This window comes from Vombatus ursinus, unplaced genomic scaffold (genome assembly GCF_900497805.2).
Source record: "Vombatus ursinus unplaced genomic scaffold, bare-nosed wombat genome assembly UNPS02014811.1, whole genome shotgun sequence".
NCBI classification, from domain to species: Eukaryota; Metazoa; Chordata; class Mammalia; order Diprotodontia; family Vombatidae; genus Vombatus; species Vombatus ursinus.
In genome coordinates this window covers 14,882,881-14,896,376 of record NW_020954589.1, presented here as the reverse complement: position 1 = coordinate 14,896,376, position 13,496 = coordinate 14,882,881, and the positions used below count along the sequence as shown (strand labels likewise).

The window sequence follows — 13,496 nt, the reverse complement described above, 5'->3', positions numbered from 1 at the left end:
CAGCCTCCAGCCTTTCCCCACCCCCCTCTTGTCTGGTCACCACCTCCAGCAGTTGTGTGAATATTCTCCTTCACCTTTACTCACACACACACACCTTCCAGGGTGTCCAGCACCCTGAGTGGTTGAGGGACTGGGGCCTCAGATCACTGGTCACTTTCCTCATCCCTTCCCCTCCCTACCCTTCACCAGCCAGAGGGCCCCTGTGACATTTCCCACCTCCCTCCCCTCTCCCCTCTTCTCCCTATACTCCTCCCTATCTCCCTTACTCCCTTTCTGTCTCTCCCTCCCTCTCTCCATTCCCTGTTTCTACTTAATATCCCATCTGTTTTCCCACAATTCTCCCCCCTCATTTCTGTCTCCTCTATTCTTCCTCCTCTTGATTCCTCTTAACCATTTCCCCTTCTACCCTCTTGATTCTCCTTACTATGTTCTTTCCTTCTTTTCTTTCTCCTCCTCACTCCCCTGGATCCCTCTGCAACTATCTCCTCTCTTCATTCTTTGTCTCCCCAACTATCTTCTCTCTTCTTTCTGTATCCCCCAACTATCCCCACTCTTCCCTCTCTGTCTCACCCCAAACTCTTCCCTTTCCTCCTCTGTCTCTACCCTGTCCTTCCCTGTCCCCCATGGCCCCAAACCCCCTTCCACACACCCACCCTCTCAGCCAAAGCCTACAGCCCGGAGTTTTACTACGACACCCCCAACCCCACCCGCAGCCACAAGCTGTCCAAGAACTACTCCTACGTGCTTCAGTGGACGCAGAAGGAGCCAGATGCCGTGGATCCTGTCCTCAGCTACCGGCTGGACGTCCGCCAGGTGGGCTGGAGATATACAGGCTAGCAGAGGAGTAGGCAAGGGGTGTAATGAGGATGGGAAAGAATGTCCTTGTCCCCACAAGGATTTGGGACTGGAGAATGGAGCTAGCTCCCCAGAATCCTCATTAAGAAGTTGGGAGAGTCCCACCTCTGACACATACTGGCTTGTGTGACCCTGGGCAAGTCACTTAATCTTGCAATGTCCCCAGGAAATTCTTTAAGGCTTATGTTCATAGCTTAACAGATTTAGAGTGGGTCTAACACTTTCATTCACAGATGAAGAAACTGAGACTTAGAGGAAACTTGCTTGCCTAAGGTCATATAGACATTATCAGAGGTAGGATTGAACTTGGGTCTTTCTGGATGCTATACATTACATAACACTACACTGCTTCTCTAGTTACAGATGGAGTGCTGATCTTCATTAATAGGGGGAGTTTTCTCATTGGAGAAAACTCTATGTCAATAAAATCACAGGTGCCATCTTAATTTAAAAAAAAAGAGGCTGGGTGAGGAAGGTGACTGTGTCCCATGATTCTTGTGGTGTTGAAGGATGTCTGAGTTCATGGGATTGGGGGTGTGGGGAGGGCTGGGAAAGACTGACCAAAAAGCAGTGAGATAAAACAATATGTTTTGCCAGAGGTTGGCACCTGTCTTTTCAGAGTCAGGAAGTCAGCACAAGCTCTGGGGACTCTGGTATATGCCTCATTCCACCCCACACTCCTTCAATTGTGACTAATAGAAATGATACATCCTGGCCTGTGTTGGTCATTAATCAAAGAACTTAGATCAGTGATTTGTGTATGTGAGAGTATACCAGCTTTTCCCACAGGGTGAAGAGCTTATGGCAGTACAAACATCTTTTCTTTTCCTATTCTACTATGTTATGGAAATGCTCATTTTACTTATTAAATTCAGAATAATTTTTTTTAAAAAAGGGAATAAAAAAGAGATAATGAAGGGAGAAACCTGTCTTTAGTCTTTGAGATTTTGATGACAGGGGCTCAGACACACTAAGCTCTCTCTCCTATTATGGCATAGTGGATGGACACTGGACTTTGAGTCAGGAAGAACTGCGTTCAAGTACTGCCTCAGACATTTACTAGTTGTGTGACCTTGGGAAAGTGACTTAATTTCTCTATGCCTCAGTTTCCTCATCTATAAAATGAAGAGTGGTCTGTAAGGTCCCTTCAGCTCTAAATCTATCATCTTACCTATTGGGCTTTAGAGTTACAAAGGAATCAAAATCAGCTAAGAAGGTAAATATTTTGTATTTGTATAGAACTAGGTGCATCCACTGTCTCAATAGTTCTTATGACAGTCCAGTGAAGTAGTCTGAGTTGGGGCTTGTTATCCCTTTGGGGTGGAGGAGGAGATGGAGTTCCAAAGATGAGAAATGTTTTGCCTAATGTCACACAGCTTGTTTGTAGTAGAGCTTGGATTCAAACTCAGCTCTCAAGATTTCCAATTCAGGACTCTCTTTTTCTCCCCATGGTTAATGACAGCCATGCACAGTGGGTTCTGCAGTTTTAGTTTTTATTTCATTTTCTATGACAGATAATTTCTCCATGCCTTATTCATTTTAATTTTTATATTTTTATTATGAATTTATTCATCAATAAACATTTCAGTATACAAAGACAAAGAAAAACAAGGATAGTGTATGAAACCATGGGCTCTCTCCATTACACCATGCCACTGAGGGCATCCTTGGAGAGTTGGGGTTAATGTGGGGGGGGGAGGAAGGGGAAAAAGGGCTCAAGAGCCCATAATTGATGGGGACCCTAATGCCTATGTCCCCAGCTAAGCCTTCGGACGTCTGTAACGAAGCCAATCCCAGTTCGCCGAGTGGAGAAGGGGCAGTTGCTTGAATACATACTGACTGACCTGAAGGTGCCCCATAGCTATGAGGTCCGCCTCACACCCATCACCACCTTTGGGGCTGGAGACATGGCTGCCCGCATTATCCGATACATGGAGCGTAGGTGGCTGGGGCGCTGAGCATGGGGGAAAGGGGGTAGAAGGAGATCCACTTCTTTTGTCCCAAAGTACTGTTTCCCCTCAGCTTTATGAAGGATTGGGGGCTACTCCATTTCCCCCGCTCTATTTTGAGACTCTCACAGCTTTCCTTGAAGAGTCCCTTTCTCTCCAGAGTAGCATCTTCCCCAGGGCAGACCCTTCCCACCCCTGTTTCTAGGCTGCTTGACTCTGGGAACAGGTATAAAATCAGGCTAGCTAGGTCTTTTTGATCAGCTTTGCAGTCCAGATACATACGGTGTTTGAGCCATTTGCACACACACGCAGGCAAGCGCGTGGATTTGCATAATATTTGGAATCTCATTTGATTTGCATGCTATTTATTTCTCTTCAAAATGTACTGAAACCTTTCCAGTCCTGCCCTCTCTCCCCTCAGGCACTGGTTCTAGTCCAACCTTGTGTTTAGTTTCTAAGTGCCCCATTACCACCCCCTCCCCATCTTTACAATGGCAAGAGGATACTAACACAAGGCTCTAACTTTGTGTTTCTGCTTTGTTTTATCAGCAACCAACTCTCCAAACCTCTCAGGTGAGGGCCCTTTCATTTTCTTTCACAAATTTCTAACATCTCCCTGGTGATGTGGTGGTGGTGGTGGTGGTGGTAGTGATGAGAGTCTCCAAGATCAGGATGGCATTGGATTCAGGTTCTCATTAGAGGCAGGAAAAATTGTCTGGGAAGAAGGAGAAAATGGATTTTCTCTCTGTCTCCAAGAGATCGAAGAAAGGGTTAAGGTTGGGTGAAGAGAAGTAGAGATATCCAGAAAGCAATTGGGAAGAGGACACCCAGGGCACTAAGGTTAGAGCTAAGCACTACTTCATTAATGGGAGAGTCTCATCACTTCCAACATTGGCATTGGGCCCTATAACCTAAAGGTATGGTTTTATGTTTGCTCTACCTTTCCCTACCACTGACTCAGGCTCTCTCTTTACCCCTCCCTCTGAGTGTCCCTTTCCTTGTCCTCCTGAGCCAGTGAGGGAAATAGATGACTCAATTTCCTTTAGGTATGTGGTTCCATTTTCTTTAGGTGCTATTGCCTAGTTTTCTTTAGCCCTAAAAATGTAAAAACATGTTAATATGCATGCTTGCTTCTGAGCTATGGATCAAATAGGACTTGAGAGTGAGTGATTGGATTGGGAACTGAGAAGGGACAATAGCAGTGGCTGACCTTCCTCTCCAGCCTCCCTCCCCCCCTTTCATGTACAGCTTCCCTCTCTTTCTTTCTTGACTCTTTCCCCTAGATAATACCTGCCACTTTGAGGATGAGAAGATCTGTGGCTACACCCAGGACCGGGCAGACAACTTTGACTGGACACGACAGAATGCCCTCACCCAGAACCCCAAACGCTCCCCCAACACTGGCCCCCCCACTGATATAAGTGGGACTCCAGAGGGTGAGTGAGGGAAGAAGGGGGGACAGGGAATTCAGAGAATATAGGATCTTTGAGCTGGAAGGGACCTCAGACACAGTCTAGTCCAACCTTCAGTTTTACAGTTAAGGAAACAGCAAGGTTAAATGACTTGCCAAGGTCACCACAGGTAACAAGTTTCAGAGGTAGATCTGAACCCAGGTTCTCTGACTCCAAAGAATGTTTTCTTTCCACTGTACCATGCTGTCTTGTTGCTACTAGGAAGAAGGGGAACAGGCTTAGAGAGACGAGGCACTGTTCAGCCTTCAGGGAGCTCTCCAGCTGATGCTGAGAGACATGGTCTTTGGGTGGATATAGTTTGAGAAGACTTCTTGGAGGAGGGGAATACTAAGTAGATTTTGGTATAAGCAGAAGGGATAGAAGGAAAGCAGGAAGGGTATCTCAGATGGGAAGAGGATGATCTTTGGAAAAATTCTGGAGGAGGACGTTGAGGTGGTGGTGAGCAATCTCTTCCCTCTTCTCTCTCAAGGTTATTACATGTTTATTGAGACATCCAGGCCCCGGGAGTTGGGGGACCGGGCAAGGCTTGTGAGTCCTTTGTATAACATCAGTGCTAAGCTCTACTGTGTCTCCTTCTTCTACCACATGTATGGGAAGCACATTGGTGAGTCTGGGGCAGGAGCTGGAGGAGGGAGGAATGGCCTCTGCTCCACGGGGAATGGTTTCAGGTCCATGAAGAGAAGGTAGACATGTGACCTTCCCATGGAGGGTTAGGAGCGGCTCTCTTAAGTGAGCGGTGGGGGCTTGTGTTCAACCCTGGTTGAGAGGAAGATTAGAATTCTGTGAGGGCAAAGGACGTAGGATGAGGCAAGAGAAGAAGATGAGGTCACAGTCGTGATATCATAGATAGGATCATGAATTTAGAGCTAGGGTGAACCTCGAAGGTCTTCTAAACAAAGGATCATGGGGCTAGAGATGGAAGGAGCCTGAGAGGCCATCTGATCCAATCTTTTCATTTTTCAGATAACGAAACCAAGGCTGGGGTATGGAGAAGTGGTTAAGTGACTTGCCCAAGGTCACACTGGCAGAGAGTGAGTCAGAATTTGCCTAGAGCAGTATTTGCCAGTCACTAGTTTAAAAATCTACAAAGCTGTATGAAATCCACAAATCTTTACCTACCAAAGGTCCTTATTTTTTTTTTTTTAGAACTTATGATAATAGCTAACATTTATATAGTGGTTTCAGTTCCAAAAAAGCACTTTAAAAATATATCATTTGATCCTTGCAACAACTCTGGGAAATAGGTGCTATTATTATCCACATTTTACAGATGAGGAAACTGAGGCAGACAGAGGTTAAATGACTTTCCCAGAGTCCCACAGGTATTAAATTTATGAATCTGGATTTGAACTCAGGTCTTCTTGACTCCACTCTACTCGTTGAGCATCACTAATTGTCTCTTAAACTTTAAAACTGTTTTTTTTCTCCCTTCCTTCCTTCCTTCTTCCTTCCTTCCTCCATTCTTCCTTCCTTCCTTCCTTCCTTCCTTCCTTCCTTCCTTCCTTCCTTTCTTTCTTTCTTTCTTTCTTTCTTTCTTTCTTTCTTTCTTTCTTTCTTTCTTTCTTTCTTTCTTTCTTTCTTTCTTTCTTTCTTTCTTTCTCTTTCCTTCATCCTATTCTTTCTACCCTGGGCTCCAGGAGCTAGAAGAATAATTAATGCTGAACATTTATATATTTTATTTATCTGCTGAATTCATTGCTTCATATGATAATAATAACTAAAATATGGATAGTGCTTTACATATACTATTTCATTTGAGCACAGCTGATATCAGAGAAAGGATTTTATCCCAGGATACCAACTCCAGTTCACTAGGCCATAGTCCTCCTTGGGATCACAGACTAGAGTATTTTGGAGCTTCAAGGAACCTTTGACATTATCTAGTGCAAAACTCTCGTTTATAAAAGGAAATTGACAGATAGGGGAAATGACTTGGCCAATGTCACACAGGTAGTAAAGTAGCAGAGCCCGGAGCAAGGTGAGAAAATACTGATTTAAAGATTGCTGAAGCCTGTTCAGGTTAGCAGGATGGAGGTAGAGATAGTATCAATGGCCATGTAGTGACAGGAGATGAATGAATGAATAAAAAAGCATTTATTAAGTGCTTACTATGTGCTAAGCCTGGTGTGAAATTATGGGGATACAGATAGAGAAAAGAAGATGGTCCATGCTTTCATGAAGCTTACATTCTAACCAGAGAAGACAATGCAATTAATATACAGGGTGGATGAAAAGACTCTGAGATCCTAAAGGTGAAGCTACAGGGCAGGTAGAAAGTCCCTGAAGTCTTTGGGATGTATCTGCTCCACAGGGGAGGTCCACCATCATTGGGAAGTGAGAAGGGAGTCTAAGGATCAGGGAGGAGAGGGAATTCTGGATACCCTCTGGTAGGGTTGGAGATAAGGGTTCAATGTCTGTCCAGGAGAGGAAAAGGGAAGGAGGCAGTGGCAGGAAGGTTGAGGTAGACTCTGGGGCAGGAAGAGGGGAAGTGATGTCCCATTGGGCAATGGCTCTTTCTGGGGTTCTCTCGGTGCTCCCATTGGGGTCTGAGATGGATGAAGGAATACTATAGCCATCAAATCCAGGAATGCCAAGTCCAGGAGGCAAATATTAAAGGAGATTATTTCAGGGCAAATAAAAGACCATCCTGCTTCCCCAGACATTGGGGAACAACTTGCGCTCTCTAATGGAAGAGCTCATTAATCCCAGGGACCAAGAATAGCAGGAGATTTAGGTCTGGTTGTAATAAATTTCTGAGTAACAAGTCCAAAATTAGTTATTCAGAGGAGCTAGGGGTATTGATAAGGCCAGGGAAGATACCTTCATTCTCCAAAATCTAAACCCTGGGGGCACAGGTCAGAGACAGAACCATGGGGTCAACAACTCTGCATGTGAATTCCATTGTTATCTAGGGGAACAGAGACTAACTTTCCAACCTGGAACCAGAAAAGGGAAGACTGAGGTTGGGTCATAGGGAAGGTAATGAAGGGGAGAAGTGTGTGTGTGTGTGTGTGTGTGTGTGTGTGTGTGTGTGTGTGTGTGTGTGTGCACATACCTACATACACACATATATTACTGTATGAATATATGAGAGGGGAAACTACAATTTGGGGTTGTCTCTCATGGTCAGGAGGGACCCTAGAGGCTGGAACAGGACAAATCCCTAAAGTACATGGGTACATGATTAGGAGGGTGCTCCTCTTCCCTTGGCTCCCAAATATGAAAGATAAGATTTAGAGCTGGAAGAAAGGGACCCCGAAGGTTATCATCCAAAGTTCTCATTTTTACAGATGAGGAAACTGAGGCCCAGAGAACTTAAGAGTTTTGCCCAAGGTCACATAGACAGGTAGCTCAGCCAGAATTTCAACAAGTAATAGAGATGAGATTTGAACTTAGGACCTGTTCTTTTTCATCACATCATGGTAGCCCCACTCCTTGCAATGTCATCTTTTGTGGCTACCAGTATGCAGTGAGTGGAAGCATCTTCTCCCTCCCTAAAGCCTCTAATCTGCAGAACTCTTACCCTGCCCTCAGTATCTGTGAAGTTCCTCATTTTCCAAAGTCCCTAGCTATTTCTCTTGTCCCCCTAAGCCTGCCATCCATTCATGCCATATCTGGCCTGGCAGCCTCAGGGCACCAGCTGTCTTTGGTCTTTGTGTGTCTTTCCACCGCTAACATCCCTCCCTCCCCACCCCAGCCAGATTAAAGCCAACTGCTTTCATCCCCAGGCAGGTAACATTTGGCGGCCCCCTCCCCCTGAGGGGGCCTATCTGGCATCCCAGCTGGTGCGGCTTTGTCTGTGGACAGAGTCATGTAAATGCCAGCCCCCGTGCTCGGGCACTAGAGCCAGCTCCTCTCAGATAGATGATTGATTTCCCGTCCCTCAGCGCCAGCTCTTTCTTCTTCAGTCTTAGGTGGTGAGGGGGGGAGCTGGGAATGGAAAGAGCTCATGGAGGGAATAATGCAAAGGAGGGTTGATGCTAAAAAGGCTGGGGAGAGACACTAGTTGGACAGTGGTCCTGCCTCAAACCTCTTCCTTGTTAGTTAGAGCCAGATTGGGGTTCAAATCCTTTGTCCCTACTCCAACAAGACAGCAGCTCAGGTCCGATGTTTCAGGTGGTTAAGCTCCCCTGAGAAAGGGATGCAGGGAAGCTTCCTTCCCCCTCACATGAGTACTGAGCTCTGCTACCCCCCAGGCATGTCTTCCCTGACACCTGGAAGTGGGTAATGGACAGAATCCTGGACTTGGGAGTTCAAAGGAATACTGGCTTCAATTCCTGGTGCCACCGTGAACTTGATGTGTGACTTTGGACAAGTTGCTTCGTCCTCTCTAAGACTCCATTTTCCCATCAGCCAAATGTGAGGTTGGACCACCTAATTTCTGAGGTCCCTTACAGCTATTTATAATATCCTATGATTCCCAAGAAGGGGACAGGAAAGAGAGCTCTAAGAGAATTGGGCTCTAACAATCAGGAAGGACATGATAAGGGACAGCTTCTTCTAGGTCATCAGGGGATATTCTCTTTTCACTGATGCCAAAGGGCAGAATCCTTCAAAGCTGGACTAGGAGCTTTTTTCCCAAAGTCCAGGTGTCCTGCCTCCCAGTACTGCGTTTTCTTTCCACTAATAATAGCAACCCATATTTCTATAGCATCTAACAAAGCAATTTCCTCCCACAACCCTGTGAGGTAGATAAGGCAAGCATTATTATTCTGCCCCTAATTTTACAGATTGAGAAGCTGAGTCTCAGACCATGTGACTTACCTATGGTTCCCTAGCCTAGACCAAATGAGATATAGTGCATCTGTCCTCAGATGGTTTGGGCTTGAATTTCAGCATTTGCCTGCGGGACCTCAGGCAAATCACTCATCTATTAAATGAGGGCATGGAATCAGATGATTTCTGAGGTCCATCCCCACTCTAAAGCTGTGGTCTCCAACCCAGGTTTTTCTGGTTACCCCCACAACTTTCCTTTGCAGACAAGGTTGGAATTTTCTCAAAGGAACTTTTGCTAAGCTATTAAAGGCTAGATAGAGCAGATAGAGAGCTGGAAGCAGAGCCAGCAAGCTGGTGTCAGGTACGTACTACCTGTGTGACCCTGGGCAAGTCACTTAACTCCCAAGTGTCCTAGGCTACACTCTCTAAGACTATAAATTAGAGAACAAGTGTTCATCTATATTAGTAGTAGGAGTTTGCTATGACAATGAAATCTCCAGGTCCAATTCGACTGTGCCACTTACCTGGTCTGTTTCCTCACCTGTAAAATAGGCCAGATGGCCCCTGGGCTCTGCTCCTAGTGCTGAGGTAGCTAGGTGGCATGGTGGATAGAACCTGGAGTTAGGCAGACCTCAGTTTAAATATGGTCTCAGAAAAAAAAACAACATTAAAAATGATCTCAGACATTTTCTGTGTGACCTTGGGCAAGTCATTGAGCTGCCTCAGTTTCCTCAACTGTAAAATAGGGATAATAATAGCACCTAACTCAAAGAGTTGTTTAAGGATTAAATGGGATAATATTTTTTAAAAGAGCTTAGTTAACATAGTGCCTGGCATGTAGTAGGCACTTAATAAATGCTTGTTTCCTTCCTAAAGGAGAAAAATAAAATACACATAACTTCAAATAGTGCAAATTTGAATACATACAACCCTTTCAAGGGATTCATTAATCTCAGTAATTGGGACCTAGCTATATAGAAGCAATCAGGTTTAGAGGACAAACTCCTTAACATTAAAGCCACAGATTGATTGTAACTGCACCTAAGCTGAGGGGAGAGGGCATATTCCTTCTCCTTAACTAAATTTTGTTTGAGGAACTTTCACCTCATACCCCCCTTTTCATTCGTGAATCATTTCCCTATGCTTCTCTTTCCTTTGATCTTTTCCTGTCTAAGGTTGAAATAAAATTCATATTCTAACTTACTGGATTAGCTGGAGAAGACCTTGCTTTGAATCCTCTCTCATAAATTTACTATTATTAGTAATAATAAGAGCTAACACGCATATAGCACCTTTGCAAAGCCCTTTACAAACATTATCTCATTTTATTCTCACAACAACCCTAAGAGGTAGGTGCTATTATTATTCCCATTCTACAGATGAGGAAACTGAGGCAGATAGATGGTAAATGACTTGCCCAGTGTCACACAGCTAGTGTCTGAGGCTGGATTTAAATTCAGGTGTTCCTGACTCCACCTTCAGCATCTTAGCCACTTCACCACCTAACTATGTGACCCTAACTTCTCCAGGCCATAATTTACTTATCTGTAAAAATAACAGGGTTCAACTTGTTGAGCTCTGGGGTCCTTTCCAGATCTCAATCTATGATCTATGAACCCTGCTGGAGGGTAAACAAGGCTGTCAACCAAATTTTCGAACACTAACAAGTCTGTTTCCTTCTATCAAGGATAAAGAGCTTCTTCCCTACATCCTCTCTGCCCTGTATGTACCTTCTCTTCTGGGTCAGAATGAGAACATAGGGTATCCCCACTCCTTCCATCTACCAGGCTGTGTCCATGGACTGGGAGTAGGAGGAAAAGGGGTGTGAATGTGGACCTACCCTTTCCCCCAAAAGCGGCCATCCCTTCTTCCTCTTCCACCCCTCAACTAGGTTCCCTCAATCTTCTGGTGCGATCCCGGAACAAAGGGGCCCTGGAGACCCACGCGTGGTCCCTGAGTGGTAATAGGGGTAACTCCTGGCAGCAGGCTCATGTGCCCATCAACCCCAGTGGGCCTTTCCAGGTGAGTAAGGGATGGTTTTTCTGCATGACTTTTGGGGGCTCAACAGTCTATAACTCCTTCACTTCTACAGTCACAATATATTAAGACCCTATACCAGGATGATATTGTCCTGGTTCATTCTCCTTCCTCACATCCAGGCAAGAGCATTCTCCCCAGACCGCTGGGCATACCGGTTACCAAAGCAAAGATATAGAGAGGAGTCATGTCCTACGGCAGGGGACTGGTTGAAATGACTCAAAGTATTTCCATACAGGAGAAGTCCCTCCTCTCTGTGACTGCTTATTATTTTGTTGGGTTTCTTCTGAACACAATGGGAGAAGGAGCTGCTGCTGAAAGGGGCCCAGGGGAAGTGAGGGGGCCTTGATGGAAAACTAGCCTCTGCTCTGGCAGTATCTTCCTCAACTTTCTCTTCTCTTTTTTCTCTGATCCCACTTCCCACCAGATTATCTTTGAGGGGGTTCGAGGCTCAGGTTATTTAGGGGACATTGCCATTGATGACGTCAGTCTGAAGAAGGGAGAGTGTCCTAGGAAGCAAGTGGATCCCAACAAAGGTTTGAGGCTTGGAAGGGGAGGAGAATTAAAGGGGAACTTATTAAAGTCTGATGAGTTTATATTCAGATTTGTCTGACTCAGTGAACTGTCTTTATTAGATAAAAAGAAAAAGGAAGAAAGGAAAAAAAAAGAAAGAGAATGGAAAGAAAGAGAAAGAAAGAACTAAAGGAAAAAATGAGAAAGGAAAAGAAAGGAAGGAAGGAAGAAAATTTATTGTTTACTGTAGGGAGGTCACTGTGCTAAGCTCTGGGGATACGCAAACAAGTAAAAAAAAGTCAGTCCCTGCCTTCAAGGAGGGCAAATAGAACAAGGCAAAGGGAAGCTGGAAGGAAGGAAGGGGGAAAGGTCCTTGGGTTGTTATTGTTGTTGCTGTTGTTATTTGTCCTTCCTTCTTGAAGAGGATTGCGACATCAGGGAGGTGATGTCATGACTTGCAAGTGAATTGGATTTAAGTGAGACAGGGCTGTGCAAGGTCACCAGCCTCACTCTCTCCATCAGAGCCATCCGGGTCCAGTAGCCAGATATCTATCAGGATGACTGGAGATGCCCTGGATATAGTGGGGATGTTGGCCTTTTTAAGCTAAGGTCTTTTCCAGGCCTCAGTTTATCTGATTGGCCATTGAGAAGAAAAGTCTAGAGAGTGAATCCAGGCATAAGGGCAGTGAATGATGGTGGGAATCCTTCCTAAAGTGGTGATTCTGGAGAGACAGTCACTACACATGAGAGTAGGGCCTCAGAATAGAAGTGACTATTAAACCTCTCAACCAGGGTGACTGTTAAACACCTGGCATATTGGGCATGGTGGCAGAGAAAAAGGAATCGTTCGGTTCCTGCCCCTATGCATGCAGTCTAGCTTTATGAATATAGTTATGTACATTATTGTGTGTGTGTGTGTGTGTGAAGTATGTTTGTCTGAGTTAAGGCAAGCAATGAGTCTGTTCAGAGTCATTAGAGAGGAGGATCAGGAATTGGGGGAGAATTGGAGGCCAGGGCTTTAGGAGGCTGCTAGGTCATCTAATCCCTTGGCATCATGCTCTCTAGGCTAGACAGATACATTGCTCATGATACACGAATTCTTACCCGTGCTCATTATGTGTCTTCTTTCTCTCTCCCTCATAGTGGTGGTGATGCCTGGCAGTGGTGCCTCCTGCCCACCTGGCCCCTTGCTCTTTGGGCCCCTCGCCATCTTCCTCTTGGCAATGCTGAGATGATGAGCGCTGTCCAACCTCTCCTATGTCCCTCCACAGCCCCCCGGCACACCAAAGTGTCTACATCGTACCAAAGACTGACCCCCTCCACAGCCGGGGTGCCCAGGGGGACAGGGCCATAGTGCCATCGAGGGGGGCTTGTGGCCAAACAAAAGAGGAGAGTGTGGGTGAGACCCATCTCCTGAGATCCTGGAGACGCTGGTTTGACGCACACATGCATACACACACATACACACACACTTACACACACATTATATATATATATATACATATATATATTAAAGCACAAGTTTCTATCTGAGCTACCAGAACTTTCTTTAATATGGAAACACAGGGGACTTGCCCTATTGTGGTTGGTTGGCACAGCACTGACCCCTGCCTGCCTACACAGCCACCCCCAAGGACTTTGGTGGCAGGACAGCTGGGCCATGTTCCCCAGTGGCCTTTTGCAGTATTCTCTTCTCCTTTCTTTTCTCCTCCTATTGCCCTGTGTGTCTCCCTGCTCTCTTACCGCTCTCCCTAACGGTTAAACAGCAGTTTGGCAGCACTGGTATGGCACAGAGGCAATTGCCTACCCTGGCAAGTGTCTGGGCCCTGCCTGGACGCACCTCAATTCCTCCTCCCCCATGCCCTGGGGCAAGAGAGGGTTCGACTGTATTTAATTTATGGGGGGGGGGGCTGCTTCCAACAACTCTAAATTTTCAAGGGTTATGAGAGTATGC

General features: G+C 45.6%; 1 protein-coding gene across 1 annotated transcript in view; it reads left to right on the top strand.

The window, feature by feature from the left end:
- MDGA1 (MAM domain containing glycosylphosphatidylinositol anchor 1) overlaps positions 1-12,777 on the top strand; it is an 81,923-nt gene extending 69,146 nt beyond the window's left edge. The window contains exons 10-17 of the mRNA XM_027876695.1: positions 662-813; positions 2,616-2,793; positions 3,354-3,377; positions 4,088-4,240; positions 4,746-4,880; positions 10,884-11,014; positions 11,457-11,565; positions 12,686-12,777. Coding sequence (XP_027732496.1) covers positions 662-813; positions 2,616-2,793; positions 3,354-3,377; positions 4,088-4,240; positions 4,746-4,880; positions 10,884-11,014; positions 11,457-11,565; positions 12,686-12,777 — 974 coding nt within the window. The remainder of the gene's footprint in view (positions 1-661; positions 814-2,615; positions 2,794-3,353; positions 3,378-4,087; positions 4,241-4,745; positions 4,881-10,883; positions 11,015-11,456; positions 11,566-12,685) is intronic.
- The last annotated feature ends 719 nt before the right edge of the window (positions 12,778-13,496 follow it).